This window comes from Mesoplodon bidens (assembly GCF_964165515.1).
Source record: "Mesoplodon bidens genome assembly, chromosome: 2".
NCBI lineage: Eukaryota > Metazoa > Chordata > Mammalia > Artiodactyla > Ziphiidae > Mesoplodon > Mesoplodon bidens.
In genome coordinates this window covers 80,346,871-80,367,442 of record NC_138177.1, presented here as the reverse complement: position 1 = coordinate 80,367,442, position 20,572 = coordinate 80,346,871, and the positions used below count along the sequence as shown (strand labels likewise).

General features: G+C 39.9%; 1 protein-coding gene across 1 annotated transcript in view; it reads right to left on the bottom strand.

The window, feature by feature from the left end:
* Positions 1 to 19,376, bottom strand: part of ZNF697 (zinc finger protein 697) — a gene marked incomplete at its 5' end in the record, with an annotated part of 52,049 nt that extends 32,673 nt beyond the window's left edge. The window contains one exon of the mRNA XM_081258430.1: positions 19,366 to 19,376. Coding sequence (XP_081114556.1) covers positions 19,366 to 19,376 — 11 coding nt within the window. The remainder of the gene's footprint in view (positions 1 to 19,365) is intronic.
* Between the last annotated feature and the right edge of the window lie 1,196 nt (positions 19,377 to 20,572).

The window sequence follows — 20,572 nt, the reverse complement described above, 5'->3', positions numbered from 1 at the left end:
AGATATTGAATATCTTATTCCCTAGAGGAGAATTTGGGCAGGGGAAGTGAGAATATTTCCCATCTGATCAAAGGCAGTGGAGGGAAGAGGACATTTTCACCAGGATTACCTGGGCTGACGGCTGGCTCTGAAATAGTCGGCCTCCTACACATGTTCCCCTGAGCATGAGCACAAGACTGTGGGTTTTTTTGTTTTTGTTTAGTTTTGTTTTTCTGAGCTACATATAGCCTGGAACCCTGTATCCCTGAAGGATGGGGAGAGAAGAAAAGTAAATTGTGAGCCACAGCAAAAATGGGTATACATGTCAAGGTATAGATTTCACTCACCTCTGTACTCCAAAGATTAGAAAGATACTTGGTTCACTAATCTTTTAAAATAAGTCTGTATCTGACTTAATGGAGAAACTTTAGATGCCCTCTCTCTAAGGTCAGAAGCAAGATAAGGATGCCCAGCATCATGCTACTCTTCCACTTGGTACTGGAAATCTATGCCAATCCAGTAAGAGAAGAAAATCAAAGGTATAAACATTAAAAATGAAGAAACATAACTGTCATTTGCAGATGATATTATCTACATGGAACTTATTATAAACCAGGAACCATCTATTTGTTTAGTATTCACTACTAATCATCTCTAATTCAAAAATAAGGAAAATGAGGCTCTGAGAGGCCACGTTTACCCAAGGTTGTTCAGAAGTAGTCCTCAGAGGCTGAATTTAAGGCCTCATGAGGCAAGAAGAAAGAATAAGAACATTCACAGTGAAGGTGTGAAGAAGAGAGCAGTGAAGTTCCATCCACCTGTCCCTTCATCCATCCAACCATTCATTCAGTAGTTGGACGCTTATTGTGTTACTGTATGTTTGCTCCCTTCCATGCACGCTGTTCGGTGCCAGCCATGCTGAGATGAAAGTTGCATGTCCTGATTGCAATCTGGTGGAAGAATAATACCACATGAGGAGATGACTCTGTGACTAAGCTCACATAGCAAGCAATTGAGGCACAAGAGAAATTGGGATCACCAGAGATGGCTTTCCCAGTGGTGACACCAGAGCTGAGTCTCAAAGAATAGAAGTAGGTTTTCTGAGCAAGGAGCTGGGCATCAGGTGAGGGAGATGCTGTAGAGTAGGCAGTGGGGCAGGATGCTCATGCAGAATAATGATTGAGGCTAGCGTATTTTTAGGCATGAGCCCAGGACTTGAATGACATTGTGAGCCATGCTAAGTAAGGAATGTGGATTGTGGACGCAGCACTGGGGTACTGAGACAGACTGAAAAGAAAATGGCTCAGTCCTTATAGGTTGGAGGAGGGCGTGGAGTTAAACCGCTTTGTTTTCTTTTACTGTGTCTACACTCAACAGCATTAATTATCACTTCCATTGGCATGTTAATTTTCCTGTAATTTATCACTAGTCACAGCTTTTTAAATGGTGTTACTAAAACTTTATCCTATTCTGAATAAGACTGCTTTAGCATTGAGCAGACTTGACAACTGGTACCCTCCACCCACTCGTCATCTCTTTTCTTTGAAGCGTTGTGGCTTCATCACTAGGTTTATCAAGTAAGAAGGTCCCCCAGTATGGTTCCAGTGAAGCAGAAAAGATAAATCCATTTATTCAACAAATATTTACAGAAGATTTACAGTGCTAGGGTACAACAGTGAATAAAACATGCTTCCTACTCTCAAGGAGCTTGTGGGCTCAATTTGACCAAACAGATAATAACATTTAACACCAGAATCAGCAAACATTATATGATACTATGTACCAAACCTTGTTCTATATGCTTCCATATACGAATCCTTCAATCATTTAATACGCTCAACAACCTTATGAGACAGGCTGTAAGAGGCACCCTTGCCCAATTCACCCTGCTAGTGGGCTCGGAACTGCAGCAGTAAAGCTCCAGTGTCTGTGTTCTCATCCCTTTCACCTTAATGGCCTGATGACAATCTAATGTGATAAATAACATGATGCAGACAAGCTGCATCAGAGTAGCATCCAAGGTGCTACTAACCCAGTCTTAGGGGTCAGGAAATATTTTCTGGGACAGTTTCAAGCTGAGCCTGGAAGAAGGAGTAGGAGTTAGCTAGATGACAGAGGAAGGGAGGGTTAAAGGAATCTTATGTGCAAAGATTCTGAGCCTAGAAAAGACTTGGCATTTACTGCAGAGCATCCTGGAAGATTAAAATGAGGCCAGGTTGAGGGGGTGGGCGTGAGGGTGGGGAAGAATAGAAGTAAAGTTGTGTTACTTCACATTTTAGGGCTAGAAGAAATCTCATAGACAAGGCAATGGAACTAAGTTCCAGAAAATCCTGAGCCTAAATATTATATCCCTTTTAAGGCATGATGACCTTTTTTCTTCAAAGCAAAATCAGAATCATTTTTTGGATTCATGGATTCATTTAGGTAATAAGTTTTAGAAAAGTAGTTCTTACTAATTACCTTATTAATTACATGGAGGTATGTATTTAAACATTCATCTTTGTTGAAAGGAATAAAATTGCATTAAAACTAGGTATAAAATTACCCCACAAATCAGTTACTACTGATTTACTATGATTGAACGGTCATTCTTATATTCAACATTTATTTGTTGAGCACCTACTATATGTCAGGCCTAGTGTATGACACCAGAGGACACTTCAGGGAAGATAACAGGTTCTTGAGCTTGCACTAGGCATATTGCAGCAAATCCTAAGTATCCTAGAAAGTCTGGAAGCATGGTTTTCATACTTATAGAACATATAAGGTTTTTTGTCCAAACATCTAAGTTCACAGATGAAGAAACAAGGAAGATTAAGTGATTTACCCAAATTCATATACCTCAGTGTAGGGGGGTGCTGGTGACTTGACCTAGGGTCATACTTCCAAGCCATTACTCTTTCCAGTGACACCTCCCTCCCTTATATATTCTGAGCCATGCGTTCAAGAGAAGTGTTTGCCAACAAGTTGAGGGGCGTTGTAAGTCAGGATTCCCATTGGAGCCCTTCTATACCAATCTAACCTTCTCCCCCGCTCACAAGGTAACAGCCTACCTATGGCCAACATTGTCCAGTTTACAGAAATGTTTTCACATTTATTGTCTCAGTTGAGCTTCAAGGGACCCTAGGAAGTAGATTCTATAGACATTAACATCCCCATGGAGATGAGGAAAATAAGTTTTAGAGTTCCAGTGACATGAGCATGGTTACAAAGTAAGAGCCAGAAGGGCAGGATCAGCTGCCCCAGGCCTCAAACCACAGAGGCACTCAAACATCCTGGGAATAAACCCGAGATTCTGTGCCATCTAACTCAGGTTTCTACCAACACTCCCAGCACAAGTGATGAAATGTAAACTGGATCTATTCCCACTGAAGAAGGAAGTTTCCTTGGATAGAAATGTAAAAATACTCCCAGGACTGCAGATTTATCTTTGCTGAGATTTTCTGTGATCTACACATGCATATTTCTTGGTGTAATCAGAGTCCTGCCCCAATTCCAAGAGGACCTGAAACTGACAGCTGAATTCCAAAACCAAACAGTGTGCGACATTGTGCAGGGAAACAGAGATTTTTTTTTTAAATATACATTTTAATTCCTTTAATGTACCTCCCATGAAGTCATCTGGTTGGAAAGGAAAAGTGAAGAGAGGAAAAAAAACTGTAGAAATGTGGTAAATGTTTAATTGGTATGAAGCCAATAAATAAGTAATGGAAAAGAAACTCTATATATATTCACATTATAGGTTATACAAGTGATGGCGTGAATACATCCTTGTTATTATGGAATTAAATAATTAAATATTTAGATTAAAAATAAAAGTCATTCTTCACATACCATGAGTGTTCTTGAGACTCTTCCAGTGATTTAAGAAAAATATTTTTTAGAACCATATCCATATCTTGAACAAGACTGTGTAACTATATCCAAGTAAGTTCTCTTTGCTCATGGTGAGTGTGAGTGACTAATGCTTTCCAGTTATGAATGCTGGAAAAACTGTGAAACAAAAGAAAAATAAGTAAAATATTCTGCTATACTTGGTGCAAATAATAAATCCCTTATTAAAGCATAAAGAGAGATTTGATTTTCATTAATGGAAATAGTCATCATCTTTGTCACCCCTCTCTATTAAATAATATTAATTTAAAGGGACACCACATTATCCAGAACCTGGATCTGCCCCTTGAGGCCTCTGTTCATTGGCTGAGGCTCCATTCTTTTATACTGCAGATATTTTTTTAACTCTAAATTCTTTGCTCCTTCCACTATCATATTTCCCACCCTGTGGATGCCTGGAGTTCTGATAGACTGTGCCACAAAACACTTGTGTTTTATTTTATACTATTTTCATTGGTTCATGAGATGTTTTGTACCAATCATTGGTCTGTCTCCCCAGCTAAACTCAAAGCTTCTTGGTGGAGGAATCACGCTTCATATTTATCCTCTCCCTGCCTCCCCCACTGAGTGCCCTTGCTGCAGTGTGCACAGAGTAGGTTCACAATCCCAAGGGGGGTGTAGTCTCGTCTTTCTCTTCTCCACAACAGCATGAGACAGGCTGGGACCTGGGACCTGGGACCCTTTGCTGCAGTGCTTGCACCTGGACAAACGTCTCCTTGAGAAACAAAATACAAAGAAACAATAAGGGACAAAAAACTGCGTGCATTGGCAGTTGGGGCAAATTATGGACAACAAGATACAAAAAGACCAAGAAAAAACCAACTGCCACTTCTGAAGAACTGGGAGCAAAAGCAGGGTACTAAGCATGCCCCCTGCACCCAACACCACCAAAGGGGTGGGCAAACCACCTAAGCCCCCCTCTGGCTGGACCCCTGGATGCACCCCTATCCCTCTTCAGGATCAAGCAAGGGAAACTGTTCCTTGTTTTCACTCCCCGCTGCTGCAGCAGGGGCCCCAATAAAGCCTTGCCTGAATTCCTTGTCTGGCCTCTAATCAATTTCTATTGATTGGGGAAGGCCAAGAACCCTGGTCGGTATCAAGAGAACTCCTCAGCAGCTGCATTCTCTCATCCCTAGCGCAGCAGAAACTTCCCAGAGGTGGGCAACACCCCAGAGTAGATGCAGAGCTCAGGTTTTCTCAGGGTAGAGCTAAGTGTTGGCTGGCCCTGGGTGTCTGAGCCCTGAGGGCTGTCCTCCTCCACAAACTCACTAAGGCTCTTCCTGGCCCTGATCCCCAAAGTCGACTTTTTTTGGTCCTATAGTCAGTACTCCAGCTGCACTGAGTTCCTGGCTTAATTCCCGACTACTCTCAGCCAGAAATCTTTCTGGTCCAGAACTTCAACTACATTCTCTTCTTTTGCTAACTTTGTTTCCCTCTCCTGTACTGTATGAGCTTGTTTCTTCTGGCTGCTTCCAGAAACACTTCATCCATTGCCAACGGGGTCTGTAATAGTTGCTTTAATCATTAACACTGATAGTTATTTATAGAGATTACCCACACCAGCCCATGAAATATTTACCTCCAGTCAGGCCCATGAAAAGGGAAATTGTGTCCCAGGATGGTTGTGTCTTATGTGCTTGGATCATACCAGCATATTTTCCTGCCTAGAACATGGTCTGCCCAGAATTAAAGTGATTTAACTTTGAAGAGAAAATAATGCACATTTTTTTCCCGTGAGATTTTATTCATGGTCATTTGTTTCAGCTGCTGATATAAAGAAACCAGTTTAACTGCTTCAAAAGGTCAACTGAAAAAGGAACTAGTCAACCTGTGTACTCATTAAAAATAAATGGAAGAGTTATGGAGAGTTATTATATCATGTCAAGACTGCTTTTTGGAGGGGGAGGGGAATGCAGGCCAGGTGGTTAATTAGGATTATGCCCTTAGCTACATCTGTTGTGATATCTGGGTTTACTCCATGTGAAAATGAGAACAAGGGTTTGTCCCAGGCTAGGGTCTCTAGAGATAAATACTATGTGAAGTGTTTTAAAGGCACAGAATCCAGGGGAATAACTATTTTAAGAGTTCAGATGGTTACAAAGAATGCAGTTTTAACCAGAAGCAGAGATAAAACCTCAGGGTCACCAGAAAACCCCAGGTGTTTTCAAGGACAATATTGAAAAGTTGGCTGACCAAGTAGAAAGAGAAAGAGCCAGGAGCTGTAAAGCCCGATTTCAGTGACTCAGACTGGATTCAGTGCCCATGGTTAATATCAGGAGCTTCTCTATCTGTGCACCACTTACATCAGCCCCAGTTCCTCATCCTGTAGTTGAGACCACTTTTAAATCTGAAAACTTAAGTGTATCCTGGAACTGATAAACAGCTGAGAGTGTAGGGAAGAAAGGAATAGGTGGGTGGGGCTAAGCTGCAGCCCCAAGGTAACAACAGAGCAAAAATAAGTAACTGAATTCTCTTGGAGGTGGCATATGAAGGAACCTATTGTTACCAAAGAGAGTTCCCTGCCCAAGAGACCCTGAGGCATTACATCAGCAGACTAGCACATATGACTCTTTCCCAACTCTGGCTCCATTTTGGAAACACATACCTGCTCTAAGTCGTGTTTGGAGAGAAGGAAAGGAAATGCCATGTCTGTTTTTCTGCTTCCCATGTCTCTATTAAAATTTAGTTGCTGTGGGCAGGGTATTCATCATCTCCTTTCTTGGTGACCCCTCAAACTGCAGCGAGCCACTTTGTACTGTTGTTCGGTCACATGGTCAGGACAGATGGCTACTGCATAGCAGTAAGGTGGACAGGGTCCAATCAGTCCTAAATGCTGAGATCTGGTGCCTATTTAGGGGCAGAGCTTTGGAAAAATAATGGCTGGTAATTATTAAGAGTTTCATATGTGCAGAGACTGAGCTAGGAGCTTTAAGCTTTAAGCTTTACTCGTCACAACAAACCAATTAGGCATTACTGCTTTTTCTGCTGTAAATCTGAGGACACCGAAGTTCAGAGAGGCTCAGTCATTTGCCCAAGGTCACAGAGCCAGTGAGAAATAGAGTCAGATTTTAAACCCAGGTCTGACTCCAGATCTCGTGCTGCTACTCCTCGTGTTGTCATAGGAAAGGCACCTGAAGGTACATCTAGTCCTGTAGTCCTAGATTAAAAAATAAGGGTAAGCTGCTTATTTCCTATCCCTAGTTTTCTTCATTTTATCACATTCACACCTCATATCCAGATGCCAATATTGCTCTTTTAGTTACATGCCGAGTTGTGTGGAAGGGTGAACAGAGTTTATCTCTATGGAAGAATGTTCATGGATCAATGGACCTGCTATTATATGGTCCCTATGTGGATGATACTGTCTACCAGGGGCTGGGGTACATACAGTTCTCACTCTCAGGAGATAAGACAGGCCTATCAAATGGTATCCAAGGCAGCATACCATAAGTGCTATATCAACAGGAAGGAGAACTGCTCTTCATGTTGGAAGAGGGAGAGATCACTTCCGAGTAGATGGTCAAGGAGGGATTCCTGGAGGATGAGGCAGGATCTGAAGAGTAAGGGAGGGTATTTATTTGGAGGTAGTGGAATCATGAAATGGAGACATGGAGTAAGGAAGCAAAAGGCACATTTGGAAACAGTGAAGGCACCAGGTCACTTGAGCTAGGCTCACTGGGGGAGGAGGAGGAGACGAAGCAGGAAAGGCAAGCTGAAATTAGGTTGTGCAGATCCTTGGAAACTATGCAAAGTGGTTTGAAATCATGATAATAAATAAGATCCATGGTGTGAAACTCCAGTCCTGTGGAGGCACTGGATCACCTGGGGAGGCTGCTGTGCAGCAACAGCAGGGAGAACAAGGGCTTTGGGCAGAAGGTCTACTTTGAGTCGAAGTCTAACTCTGTAATTTACTAGCAGTGTGAATTTGGCTAGTTACTGAATTTTTCTGAGTTGCTGTTTATTCATCAGTAATTCTCATCTCACCTGGTTAGAAAGCAGGAGTCAGCAAACCTTTTCTGTGATGAGCCAGATTGTAAATATTTTAGACCCGATGGGCCATATCGTTGCTGCTATCGTACAGTGAAGGCACACAGACAACTTGTAAACAAATGAGTGTGGCCATATTCCAATAACATTTTACTTACAAAACAGCCATCCAGCCGAATATGACCTCTGGGCCATAGTTTTCTAACCCCTGTAATAGAGGATTAAGTGAAATTATATCTGTAAAACACCTAGCACAAAATAGGCTTTAAATAACCATTCCCACCTCCTAATTACTTTTGCCCCCCCAAAGTGGATTGTACCGCATTACCACACCCTGATGTAGTTGATACTTATGCATATATTCTTTATCATTGTTTTTCTGCAGTGCTGGCCATAATATTATCTCATAAAAATGGGCTTCAAAACCAATAGATTCCTTAGGGTATGGTTTACTAAAGGCATAAAGAAAAGGGAGTCATCCTGGTTTTAATAATAAAGGATACAGTGTGTGTGCGTGAAAAAAAAGGTGTGAAAAGGAAAGAAAAGAATGTAAAGTGCTGGTGACCTAACTGGGAAGGAAATCCAAAAATGAGGGGATATATGTATATGTATAACTGATTCATTTTGCTGCACAGTAGAAACTAACACAATATTGTAAAGCAACTAAACTCCAATAAAAATTAATTAAAAAAAAATAATAAAGGAGAACCATGTCCCATTTCTAGGCTGAGAGGGCATGAGGCAGTACCCTCCCTTTCGTTGCCACTTAAGGCTAAGAAAAAAGCAGTGGAATTCCACCTGCTGAATTTAGAATAGAACTGCTGGGGGAATTTGGAATGAAAGGGCGCCCTCTAATGGACATTTACAGAATTCAGTTGAATTCTCTTCATTCTCCAGAAAGGATTAACCAAGATGAATATACCTCACCAGCAGTCTACTTTTTACAAGCCCCCTTCATGAGACCTCACTTGATCAACAACTGCGTTGTGGGGTGATTTTGCTCCTAAGGAAGTTGAAAAAGAAGTGGTTAAGGGCTTAGCCAAGGTCACCCTTCCTGACGTAAACCAATAGAGAGAGAGCAGGCTGGATATTGGGGTGTGGACAAAGTGGTTAAGGCTTAACCAGGGCAAATAGTGGGAGACTCTGCTCGCCCTCTGAGTTTTCCTTGTTGCCAACACAGGAACGAATTGATCTACAGCAAGAAACCATCAGCCCGTCTCACTGAAACCTCTCCCACTGCAAAAGGGTTCTAACTGAGCTGACGTCATCTAGGCAAAGCAGTCTTCCAACCGGTAAGCCAAGCCACGCAACAGGGAAGACCTAACGGTTCTTTCCAAAGCCTCCACTTGGAGTCACAGGACACTCATGTGCAACAGGCTGGCCATCCCCCTCCCCCTTCGTCAATAATTCACTTCAGTAGTTGCTGAGTGAGGTTTGTTGAAAACCACCCTGGAGCCCTCAGGGAGCCACCTGGGAAAAAAACTGGAGACCCAGGGTAGAGCTGTGGTAGAAATGCTAGAATTGTATTTCTAAGGGCTCACAGAGCACAGCTGTAGTCCTCCCAGAAGAACAGGACACGTGGATATACTGGCCAGAGAGAAGAGAGCACAGGAGACTGGGAGAGACTCAGATGTCCAGAGAAGGACAGCAGTGGCAAGACCAGGTCTCAGAGATGATCCAAGTGGCGGTGGACAACAGAGGGGAGGGTCAGCAGGGTCTCTGATTATATGTGAGGTGGTGGTCTACCTTCTGGAAATCTCAGAGGAAGAGACCACCAAAACTGGTGATACCACTAAAGTTACACATTTCTGGGAATTCTTAGAAATAGTTGGAGAAATAAAGAGTGAAAAAACAAAAGCCTTCCTGCTAGTCAGCAGTTGTAGGCATGGAGGATCTAGATTTAGATGATGATTATTATAAACACAACTCTGGGCTATAATTATATCAAACTGCCTAGTAAAGCTCAGGGCATACAGGCTATAATTACATTAAACTTCTTTTTAAAAAATTTTTATTGGAGTATAGTTGATTTAAAATGTTGTGTTAGTTTCTGCTGTACAGCAAAGTGAATCAGTTATACACAAACATGTATCCACTTTTTTTTCAGATTCTTTTCCCACATAGGTCATCACAGAGTATTGAGAAGAGTTCCCTGTGCTATTCAGTAGGTCCTTATTAGTTATCTATTGTATATATTGTAGTGTATATATGTCAATCCCGACCTCTCAGTTTATCCCTCCCTCCCCTTTCTCCCCTGGTAACTGTAAATTTGTTTTCTACATCTGTGACTCTATTTCTGTTTTGTAAATAAGTTCATTTGTACTATTTTTTTAGATTCCACATATAAGCGATATCATATGATATATGTCTTTCTCTGTCTGACTTACTTCACTCTGTATGACAATCTCTAGGTCCATCCATGTTGCTGCATATGACATTATTTTGTTCTTTTTTATGACTGAATAATAATCCATTGTATATATGTATCACACCTTCTTTATCCACTCCTCTGTCAATGGACCTTTAGGTTTCTTTCATCATTAAACTTCTTTTTAAAGTAAACTTTTCATTGAAATACAAGTACTTACAGAAAAACACACTAGTCACAGATGTACAGCTCAATGAATTTTTCCAAAGAGAACACACCTGTGTACCCCAAATCCAGATTAAGAAACAGAAGGTTATTACCACCCCAAAGGCCACCTCTCGCCCCCTCTTAGTAACCACCCCCTCCCAAGGGTAACCTCTATCCTGACTTGTAACACTGTACATTAGTTTTGCCTGTTCTTGAACTTTATATAAATGGAAACACACACAACTCTTTTGTTTGCCTTCTTTCACTCAACATTATGTTTATGAGGTTCAGCCATGTCCTTATGTGAGGTTGTGGTTTATTTGTTGTCTTTGCTGTATAGGATTCCATTATGAATATACCACTATTTATTTATCCATTCTACTTCTGTTGGGCATTTGTGTTATTTCTGGTTTGGGAATCTTCTGGATAGCTCTGCCATGGACTTTCTACTACACGTGTTTTGGTAAATATATGATGTGTTTCTGCTGGGTATACGCCTAAGAGTGGCTTACTAGGTCATACGGCATATGTATGCTCAGCTTTTGAAGATACTGGCAATTGCTCATGCTATTTAGACTCTCCAAACAATGTTTGAGGTTTCCAGTTGCTTTTTTTCCTCTACAACACCATCTTTTCTTTCGTTTTGGCCATTCTGGTAAGTACAATAAATACATAAAACTTTTAGTTTTATTTTCAGATCTGGCAGATTCCCTGAAGTGTGCCTCCAAGTTTAACGTTTTTCTTGAATTTGGCCAGATGAAATCTTCAGTATAAAGATCCAACTTATCTTCTCTTTCTGAGGAAATCGAATGTTTGTAAAAGATTTGGCTTATAGAAAAAGCATTTCTTTGTTTTTGAGACTTTAGAATCTTTTACGTTCTAAATGCAGGAACAAAATTAAAATAAAACAAAATAAAAATTTTTAAAAAGCAGATGTAAGGATGTCCACATAAGAAATTTTCCTTTCCGTCCTGAGCTGGTTCTTTATAAGACATCTACAGTGGGACTCAAAGTTATACCCTTTCTACTAGAGTGTACCTTGCCTTTTCAGATGTCTGGCTACTTACTATACCATAACATATGGACCTTTCATTGAATCTACACATCCCAGAACAGAGAAGATTATTGCCGGAGACCTGCTGCCAGTGTTAGTAGGGGAACTGCAAGGCTTTTCTTATAATTGATCTTGAGAGGGAAGGGTTTTCTCATAGAGTGTTTTTCTAAGGGCATCTGTGTTAATTTAAGTGGAAAGAATGTTAGGACCAAATAGCAGACAGTGAAACAAATCCGGTATGGCATGGGGCTCTCATGCCTTTCTACTCTAGAGATCAATGTACAAAATGTGCATGATTGGTTTTCTCTGTTATCACCTTTGGCCCAGAGAGTCTGAATTCTGCAGAACTATTTTTGCCTTTACATTGGTCATTGACTTGGCTGTCTCCAAAGTATTAGCATACTTGGGCCGATGTATCAGAACATTGAAAAGATTGAGATGGAATGGGGCCTAAAAATAATGTTTTTGTTTTTTCTTTTTAAACTGAAACCAGATTTATGCATTTGTGCAAAATGGGCTTCATTCCTCCAGTGCTGGTAACAAGCACAGTTAAGAAACCAAACATGACCATGGTAATGAGGAAACACATGAAATGAAACAGGAAAGATGTTACCTGAAAACTCTTAAGAGTCACGATATTATTAGCAGTTTCCTCCAAATCACTTAGGTATCATAAAGCCTTGTAGGAAATTTTGGGTTTGCCTGGATGGAAGGAACTAGGGACACATTACCCAGTTGTTCTCTGAAGGACTGCCTCTTAAGAGCTCTTAATTTCACAGATTATATACAATAGCCTTGTTCCCCAGCCAGATTGCAAGCCTCTGAAGGGAAAGGACTGTTTATTCTCTCAAAAAATTTGTTAAGCACCTGCTTGGTGCTGGGGGTGGCAGGATGATGCTTCCTGCTCTCAGACCTTCTGCTGGAGGATGGAGGGAACAAAAGTGCCCACCGAACTGAGAAGGCATCTTGAGACCGAAAAACGAGGCTGTAGCTCCATGTAATCTATGGATCAGTTTATTATAGGGTAACTTACTCACAGGGTGGGATCTTGATCAGGCAGAAAAATCTGGAAGCATTCGAAGCTGCCCTCCCCACTGCTGAGGGGCCATTGGGACAATTTTATAGTTAACCTAGGGTGTGAGGGTAGGTGATTGGAAACAGGACGTGCATTTCTAAGTCAAGTTATGTACCTTGCTAGTGTCAGCCACTTATATGAATCCCTGACCAGTGCCTGATCTCAGGCTCCTGGGAACTCTCTTCTCCTCCTCTGGAGGCACCCTGGACTTTTTGCTTTCCCCTCATGATGCCAGTCATTTATCTGGATTAGCACTGGCCTGAATACATATTCTCCCTCGCAGGCCTTTCTTTGTGCACCTGGGGTGGGTCCACCACCTTTGCTCTCACCACCCCACTCTGTTGCTGGAAATACACACCTCAGGGTCTATCTACAACCTCTCTGGACTGTGTCTCTTCATTCATAAATGCTTTAATTTCACAAATGTTAATTGAGCTTCTACTTCGTTCCAGGTGCTGTGCCAAGTATGAAAGGTACAAACATGTTTATAATCATTAGATTGCTAAGGAAAACATAGGCATGTGGACAAATACATAGAAGGAAATGTTACAAATGCATCGATCGATGTGTGTCTGGCATACAGGAGGGTGCCAAGGAATAGCTGATCAATTCTTCCATGAGGTTAGGGGTAGGCAGGTGAGACTTCACAAGGGTCAGTGTTAGGTAAGTTAGCTTTTACCCAGACCTGTTCCTATGGCAGTTCCCAACATTGTCACCTACTGAGACTGCATTGCTGGTTAGAGCTCTGGCAGCAGTGGGCCAGAGAGAGGGCAAACAGAGGCTACCCACAGGTGTATGCATACTGGAATTCTGTAGGAATTACTCAGTGTGGTCATCATTGATGCTGTTGGCCAAATGTTTCCAATTGTATGTCTTCCAGGCCCATGATAGAATTGTGTTTCCTGGCCCCCTTTTAAGGCCATGTAGCTAGTTCTGGACAAGGAATTATAAGCAGATATAAGTTTGTGGCCAGTGCATTGAATTGCCACCCTGAGACACTCCAAAGGTTTCTTTTCTCCTCTAACATGACAACTGACAACCTTTCAGACAGTGGTCTCCCTGTCAACCTGGGTCCAGTGTGAATAGAGCCGCCAGCTGCCCTTTGATAGACGTGTGGCATACACAAAACATGAATCTGTATTTTGTGTGTGTGTGTGTGTGTGCTGTACGCGGGCCTCTCACTGTTGTGGCCGCTCCCCTTGCGGAGCACAGGCTCTGGACACGCAGGCTCAGTGGCCGTGGCTCACAGGCCCAGCCACTCCGCAGCATGTGGGATCTTCCCGGACTGGGGCACAAACCCGTGTCCCCTGCATCGGCAGGCGGACTCTCAGCCACTGTGCCACCAGGGAGGCCCTGTATTGTTTTTAAATACTCAGATTTTAGGAATGAGTCTTACAGCAGCCTAACCTAGAGTTTAGCATCTTGCAGGAGATACCAGTTGTCTCTTTTCAGGAGAGTACAGGAAGATTAAAGAAAAAGTTGAAAGCAGAGAGAATTATCTGTATCTGTGCATGAGTTGCTTCAGTGTGCAGGTATGTGTAGGAGAAGGGGGGCACACTGTGTGTGTTTTTTTTTAATTCACAATTTTCTTTGTCTTTCCACTTCAGTGTCTTATTTCTCTCCTTTTTCCTCAGTCCCATGTACAGTGATCATAAATGTAAAGTCAGCCCCTTATTTACTTAAATGCCCATTTGACAGATAATTATCGATCACTTACTGCATGTCTAGCACTGTGATACGTATTGAGATAATAGAGATTAATATAGATTCTATCTTGAGGGTGCCACCAATGACAAATTGATCCCAGCACAATTTTGAGCTTGGAGACTGAATTCTAAAAATAATCCAGATTAATATCACGTCAGTAACCATACATCATATGAATTATACTTGTGACTATATATTGCTCATAACAACAAGCTTAAAATAGTTGAGTCACTTTATAAATCTATATTCCAAAATAGGACAAAAGAAAAAGATGAATGTTGGAATCTTTTTTTAAGGAGGTTTATTGAGATATAATTCATACATCATAAAATTCACCATTTAAAGTGTGCAATTCGGTGATTTTTTAGTATATTCACAAAGATGTGTAACCATCACCAGAATCAATTTTATAACATTTTGTCACCTCCAAAAGAAACCCTGTACCCATTAGCAGTCACTTCCCATTCTACCCTTTACCCCTCCCACCCCCTCCCCACAGTCCTGCACAACCACCAATCTACTTCTTGTTTCTGTAGATTTGCCTATTCTGGGGATTTCATATACATGGAATCATACAATATGTGATATTTTGTGACTGACTTCTTTCACTTAGCGTAGTGTTTCAAGGCTCATCCACATTGTAGCATGTATCTATATTTCATTCCTTCTTATGGCCAAATTATATTCCATTGTATGGCTATACCATATCCTATTTATCCATTGATCAGTTGATGAGCATTTGAGTTGTTTCATTTCTTGGTTATTATGAATAATGGTGCTATGAACATGTGTGTACAAGTTTTTGTTGAGGACATATGTTTTTATTTCTTTTAGCTATTTACCTAGGAGTGGATTTTCTGGCTCATATGTTAACTCTGTTTACTATTAGAGGAACTGACAAACTCTTTTCCAAAGCAGCTGTACCATTTTACATTCCCATCAGCAATGTATGAAAGTTCCAATTTCTCCGTATCTTGACCAATACTTGATATTATCTCTCTCTTTTATTACCCATTCTAGTGGGTGTGAAGTAGTATCTTCTTGTGGTTTTGATTTGGATTTCCCTAAAGATTAATGATGTTGAGCATATTTTTATGTACTTATTGCCCATTTGTATAATCTTCCTGGGAGGAATGTCTGTTCAAATCCTTTGCTCTTAAAAAAAATGGGTTGTTTTTAATTGTTGAGTTCTAAGAAGTTTATATATATATATATATATATATATATATTCTGGATGCAATCTCTAATAAGCTTTATGATTGAAAATATTATCTTACATTATGTGAACTGTCTTTTCATTTTCTTCATGGCATTCTTGAAGTAAAAAAGTGTTTAATTTGAAGAAATATAATTTATCTATTTTTTTTGTTGTTGCTTGTGCTTTGAGTACCGTATTTAAGAAGGCCTTGCCTAAAGCAAAGTCACAAAAAGTTATCCCGATTTTTTTTTTTCCTAAAAGTTTTATAGTTTTTTGCTCTTAAATTTAGATCCATGGCCCTTTTTTTTTTTTTTTTTTTTTTTTATGGTATGCGGGCCTCTCACTGCTGTGGCCTCTCCCGTTGTGGGGCACAGGCTCCAGACGCGCAGGCTCAGCAGCCATGGCTCACGGGCCCAGCCGCTCTGCGGCATGTGGGATCTTCCCGGACCCGGGCATGAACTCGCGTCCCCTGCATCGGCAGGTGGACTCTCAACCACTGCGCATGGCCCATTTTTTAGTTAATTTTATGAATGATGTGAGGAAGGGTCCAACTTCATTCTTTTACATGTGGATATCCAGTTGCCCCAGCATCATTTTCTTGAGAAGACTATTCTTTCCCCCATTGAATTGTCTTGATTACAGTGTCTTCTCCTAAGTTTAGAAATCAGGAAGTATGAATCTTTTAACTTTTTTCTTCTTTTTCAAGGTTATTTGGGCTATTCTGGGTGTCTTGCATTTCATATGAATTTTGGGATTCATTTGCCAAGCTCTGCTCAAAGCCAGCTGGAACTTTTAGGTATTGTGTTGAATCAGAATATCAATGTAAGGAGTATTGCCATCTTAACAATATCAAGTCCTCTTATCCATGAACATGGGAAATCTTTCCATTTATTAGGTCTTAAGTTCTTTCAACAATATATTGTAGTTTTCAGAGAACAAAATTTACAGTTCTTTTGCTAAATTCCTGGTCTTATTTTATAATCGTATTTTATTCATTTTGTTACTGTTGTAAATAGAACTGTTTTCCTATTTTTTTCAGATCTTTCATAAAGTGTATTGAAAGATAATTTGAATATCAGTCTTAAATCCTGCAACTTGCTTATTAATTCTAATAGTTTTTTTTTAGTAAAGTCCTTAGTATTTCCTTTATGCAAGATCATGTCATCTTCAAATAGAAATAGCTTTACTTCTTTCTTTTCATTATGGATGTATTTAACTTCACTTTTTGCCAAATTTCCCTGGCTAGCACCTGCAGTACTCCTGATCTTAGGGAGAGATCATTCAGTCTTCACCATTAAGTATGACGCTACTAGTGAGTCTTTCATAGATTCTCTTTATCAAGTTGAGGAAGTTCCCTACTATTCCTACTTTTTGAGTATTTCCATCATGAAAGGGTACTGGATTCTATGAAATCTTCTTTCTGCATCTATTAAAATGATCATATGGTTTTTGTACCTTGGTCTATTCATGTAGTGTATAGTTTTAATTAATTTTTACATGTTAAATCAATTGTGTATTCCAGGGATAAATGCCACTTGGTCATGGTGTATGATTCTTTTTACATGTTGCTGGATTATGCTTGCTAGTACTTTGTTGAAGAATTCTGTGTCTATACTCATAAAGGATATTGGTTTGTAGTTTTTTTATGATGTCTTTGCTTTGAGGATCAGGGTAATACTAATCTCAGAGAATGAGTTGGAAAGTACTCCCTCCTCTTTTATTTTATGGAATAATTGGCAAATAATTTGTATTAATTCTTTTTTAACTGTTTGTTAGAACCATGAGAAAAGCTGAGAGAGCATATTCTTTGCAAATTGAAAGGGGCAAACTAATTGTCAAAAACATATTTTCTTAAATAGAAAGAAGATTAAATTGAGGGGAGAAAGGCTCAGAGTGTTTGGAAGGTTTTTGCATGGTCTCACAAGACATATCACAATAGAAAATTACAGTTCAACCCATTTATGAACATGCATATGGAAATCTTGACCAAAGATACCAATGAATCAAATGTGACAGTACAATTAATCAAAAAATCATGATGAAAGGGCAGTTTTATATTGAGGATGCAAAGACAAAGCACTATTTAAAAGTCTATTAATATCAACAATAGGTCAAAAAAGAAAACCATACCAATTCAGTTGATGCTAAAATGGCATTTGATAAAATATCTATTCCTGATAAAGGCTTTAAAAAACTAGTTATTCATATTCTTGGGTGTGGAGAAATACTGTTTGTTTCCACTTATACGAGGTACCTAGAATAGTCAAATTCATAGAGTCAAAAAGTACGCTGGTAGATGCCAGGGGCCAGGGGTGGGGGGAGTGGGGGGAATGGGGAGTTAGTGTTTAAAGGGGACAGAGTTTCAGTTTAGGAAGGTGAAAAATTTGGGAGATGGATGATGGTGAGTGTTGCACAACAACGCGAATGTACTTAATGCCACTGAACTATACAGTTAAATATGGTTAAAATAGTATGTTTTGTATTATGTGACTTTTACCAAAATAAAAAAATTTTTAATTAAAATTAAAAAAATAAATAAAAGAGTGAATCCAATGTAAACTATGGACTCTGGGTGATAATGATGTATCAGTGTTGGTCCGTGCATTGTATCAACAAACATAACGCTCTGGTGTGGTGTGTTGATACAGGACAGGGGCAGGGGGAGGCTGTACATGGGTGGGTGTAGGGGGCATATGGGAACTCTGTACTTTCTGCTCAATTCTGCTGTGAATCTAAAACTTCTTTGAAAAATTTAAGTCTGTTAAAAAAACCCCACTCATACAAGAAGACTTCCTTAAAAATGATAAGGAATATATACTTCAGAGCAAGAGAAACAGTATTTAATAGTGAATCATTGAAAGTCATCTCATCGTATATCTACTATCTCTAATATTGTTATCATTTGAAAGGTCCTGGTTAATATGCATTAAGATAGGTCACAAAAATAAAAAGAGTGGCTTTTAGAAAGGAGAACACAAATAATTACTGTTTAACAAATGATAATATCCACTAGAAAACTCAAACAAATAAACTAAAAAAAATAGTTAAAATTAATAAGAACAGGAAATACAATGGCCAAACCCAAGGTCAACATATTTCAGCATCTTCTTTTGATAACAGTAATGATAATACCCATATTACATGAGCACAGTTTATGTGGCAGACACCGTGTGAGTGCTTTTCATTCACAATGTAATTTAATCTTTAAAAAACCCTTTAGCCATTAATTAATGAAACTTCACAACAACACTTATGAGATATGTACTATCATTATCTCCATTCTATAGCAGAGGGAACTGGGGCTTAGGGAAGCAGATTAACCTGCCCAAGGTCACAAAGCTAGTATAAAGCAAAGTTAGAATCAACTAAGCCTCATTCTTCATTATTATCACTATCAATATTACAGTTCTTCTTATTATTATTATCTATTGAATTATCATAGGCTGAAAGTGTTGGGAGACAATTTTTCATAGTCTCACCCATTTCTGCACATCTTATGTGCTGTGGAACTGGCAGCTTTTGTTCCTATCTTTTCCAGGCTGTTTGTATCGTGAATAGCCTTGGAAGCTAGAGATAGAGTCTCCATCCACAGCAAAGGACAGGTTTCTTTACTGTCCAGTGTAATAAAGATAATATCTTCCTTCAGGTAAAAGGTCCTTTGTAAAGATGTGGTTTCCCTAAGCTCAAAGTTCTTCTGTAATGCAACTCTCTCTGCGTATGCAGGTGGTACCTGGCCTTCCTCACATTGCCCAATGGGAACTGGGGCTCAGGAAACTGATAACAAATGTTGATACTCTGACAACTGCTAATGCTGTGGGAAATAAAGTCCTTTGTCTCTGACCTGGGTATCTCCTGTCTTCTGCCAACATCCATAAAATGGTTGCAGGTTAACTTACTCTTCCGCCATCTTCCCCCTCTCCGGTTGCAGGTTAACTTGTTAGTTTACAAGTAGGGTACAACTGCACATCCTTCCTGCATCTGGAGAGACATACCAGGATGGGAAGACTGACTATTGTAAAGATTCTCAACTTCCCCAGTGGGGTGATAGTTTTAGCGTAATCCTTATGGGTTTTTTGAATTTAATAAAATTCTTCTTAGCTTCAACTGAAAAAATAAATTGCTAAGAATCACTAAGAGTTTTAAAACAAAAGAAGGGAGTAAAGAGGGAGTACTTGCCTCCCCAGATATTAAATTATTCATAAAGCTAAAATAATGAAAAAAATGATTGTGGTTCTGGCATAAGAAAAGATAGGCAAATCAATGAAACCGAAGGAATAGCATGGAAACAGATTCTATCACACAGAAGTTAAAATACCACGAGGGAAACATCACAAATCAATGATGGCAGGTTGAACTACTGAATAAATTGTGGCTCCAAAAAACCAGTTGGACATTTGGGGAGAAAATCAGTTTAGAGATTCACATGATGCATTAGTATACACTTTTGATAGATAAGATTTAAGTATGAGGAAACATATTAAACCATTAGCAAATATAAACAAAGCCTGGAAGAGTCTCATTTCTGGATGGGAAAGAACATTTTGAAATCTTTCAGAATTTTGAAATTGTCATGTCCTTTGACCCAGCAATTTACCTAAGAGAATGCAAACTTCACCTTTAGGGATCTAAGACCATTGACTAATGTTTATTGCTCCCTCCAGAGAATGGTAGGAATTCAATAAATGTTTGTGGAATGAGCAAAAAAATATTGCACAAGAACATAAAGCTGTATGTACAAGGATGTCATTGCAGTCCTGGTTGTGTAAGTCAGTTGCCAGCAGTCACTCTATGCCTTGAGAGTTAAGTGAAATTGACACGAGACTCTAACCCTGCCGGCCGTTCACTGCCCTCCACATGATTTCTGTAAGTTTTGGCTGTTTTATTTTCTCATCATTACTTCTAACTTGCTCAGAGTTCTGGCTCTGTCTGAATCCTTAATCCCACTTGGGTCTCACCTCTCACAGCTAGTCTCGTCTCTTTTATCTGAACAAACCTACACATGGCATTCAGTCCCATTTCCCTGATTTTCCATCTTCTTAAAACAAAACAAGACAGAGCCAAACAACAAAAACCCCTCCCGAGGCATATGGATGTGTAGCAACT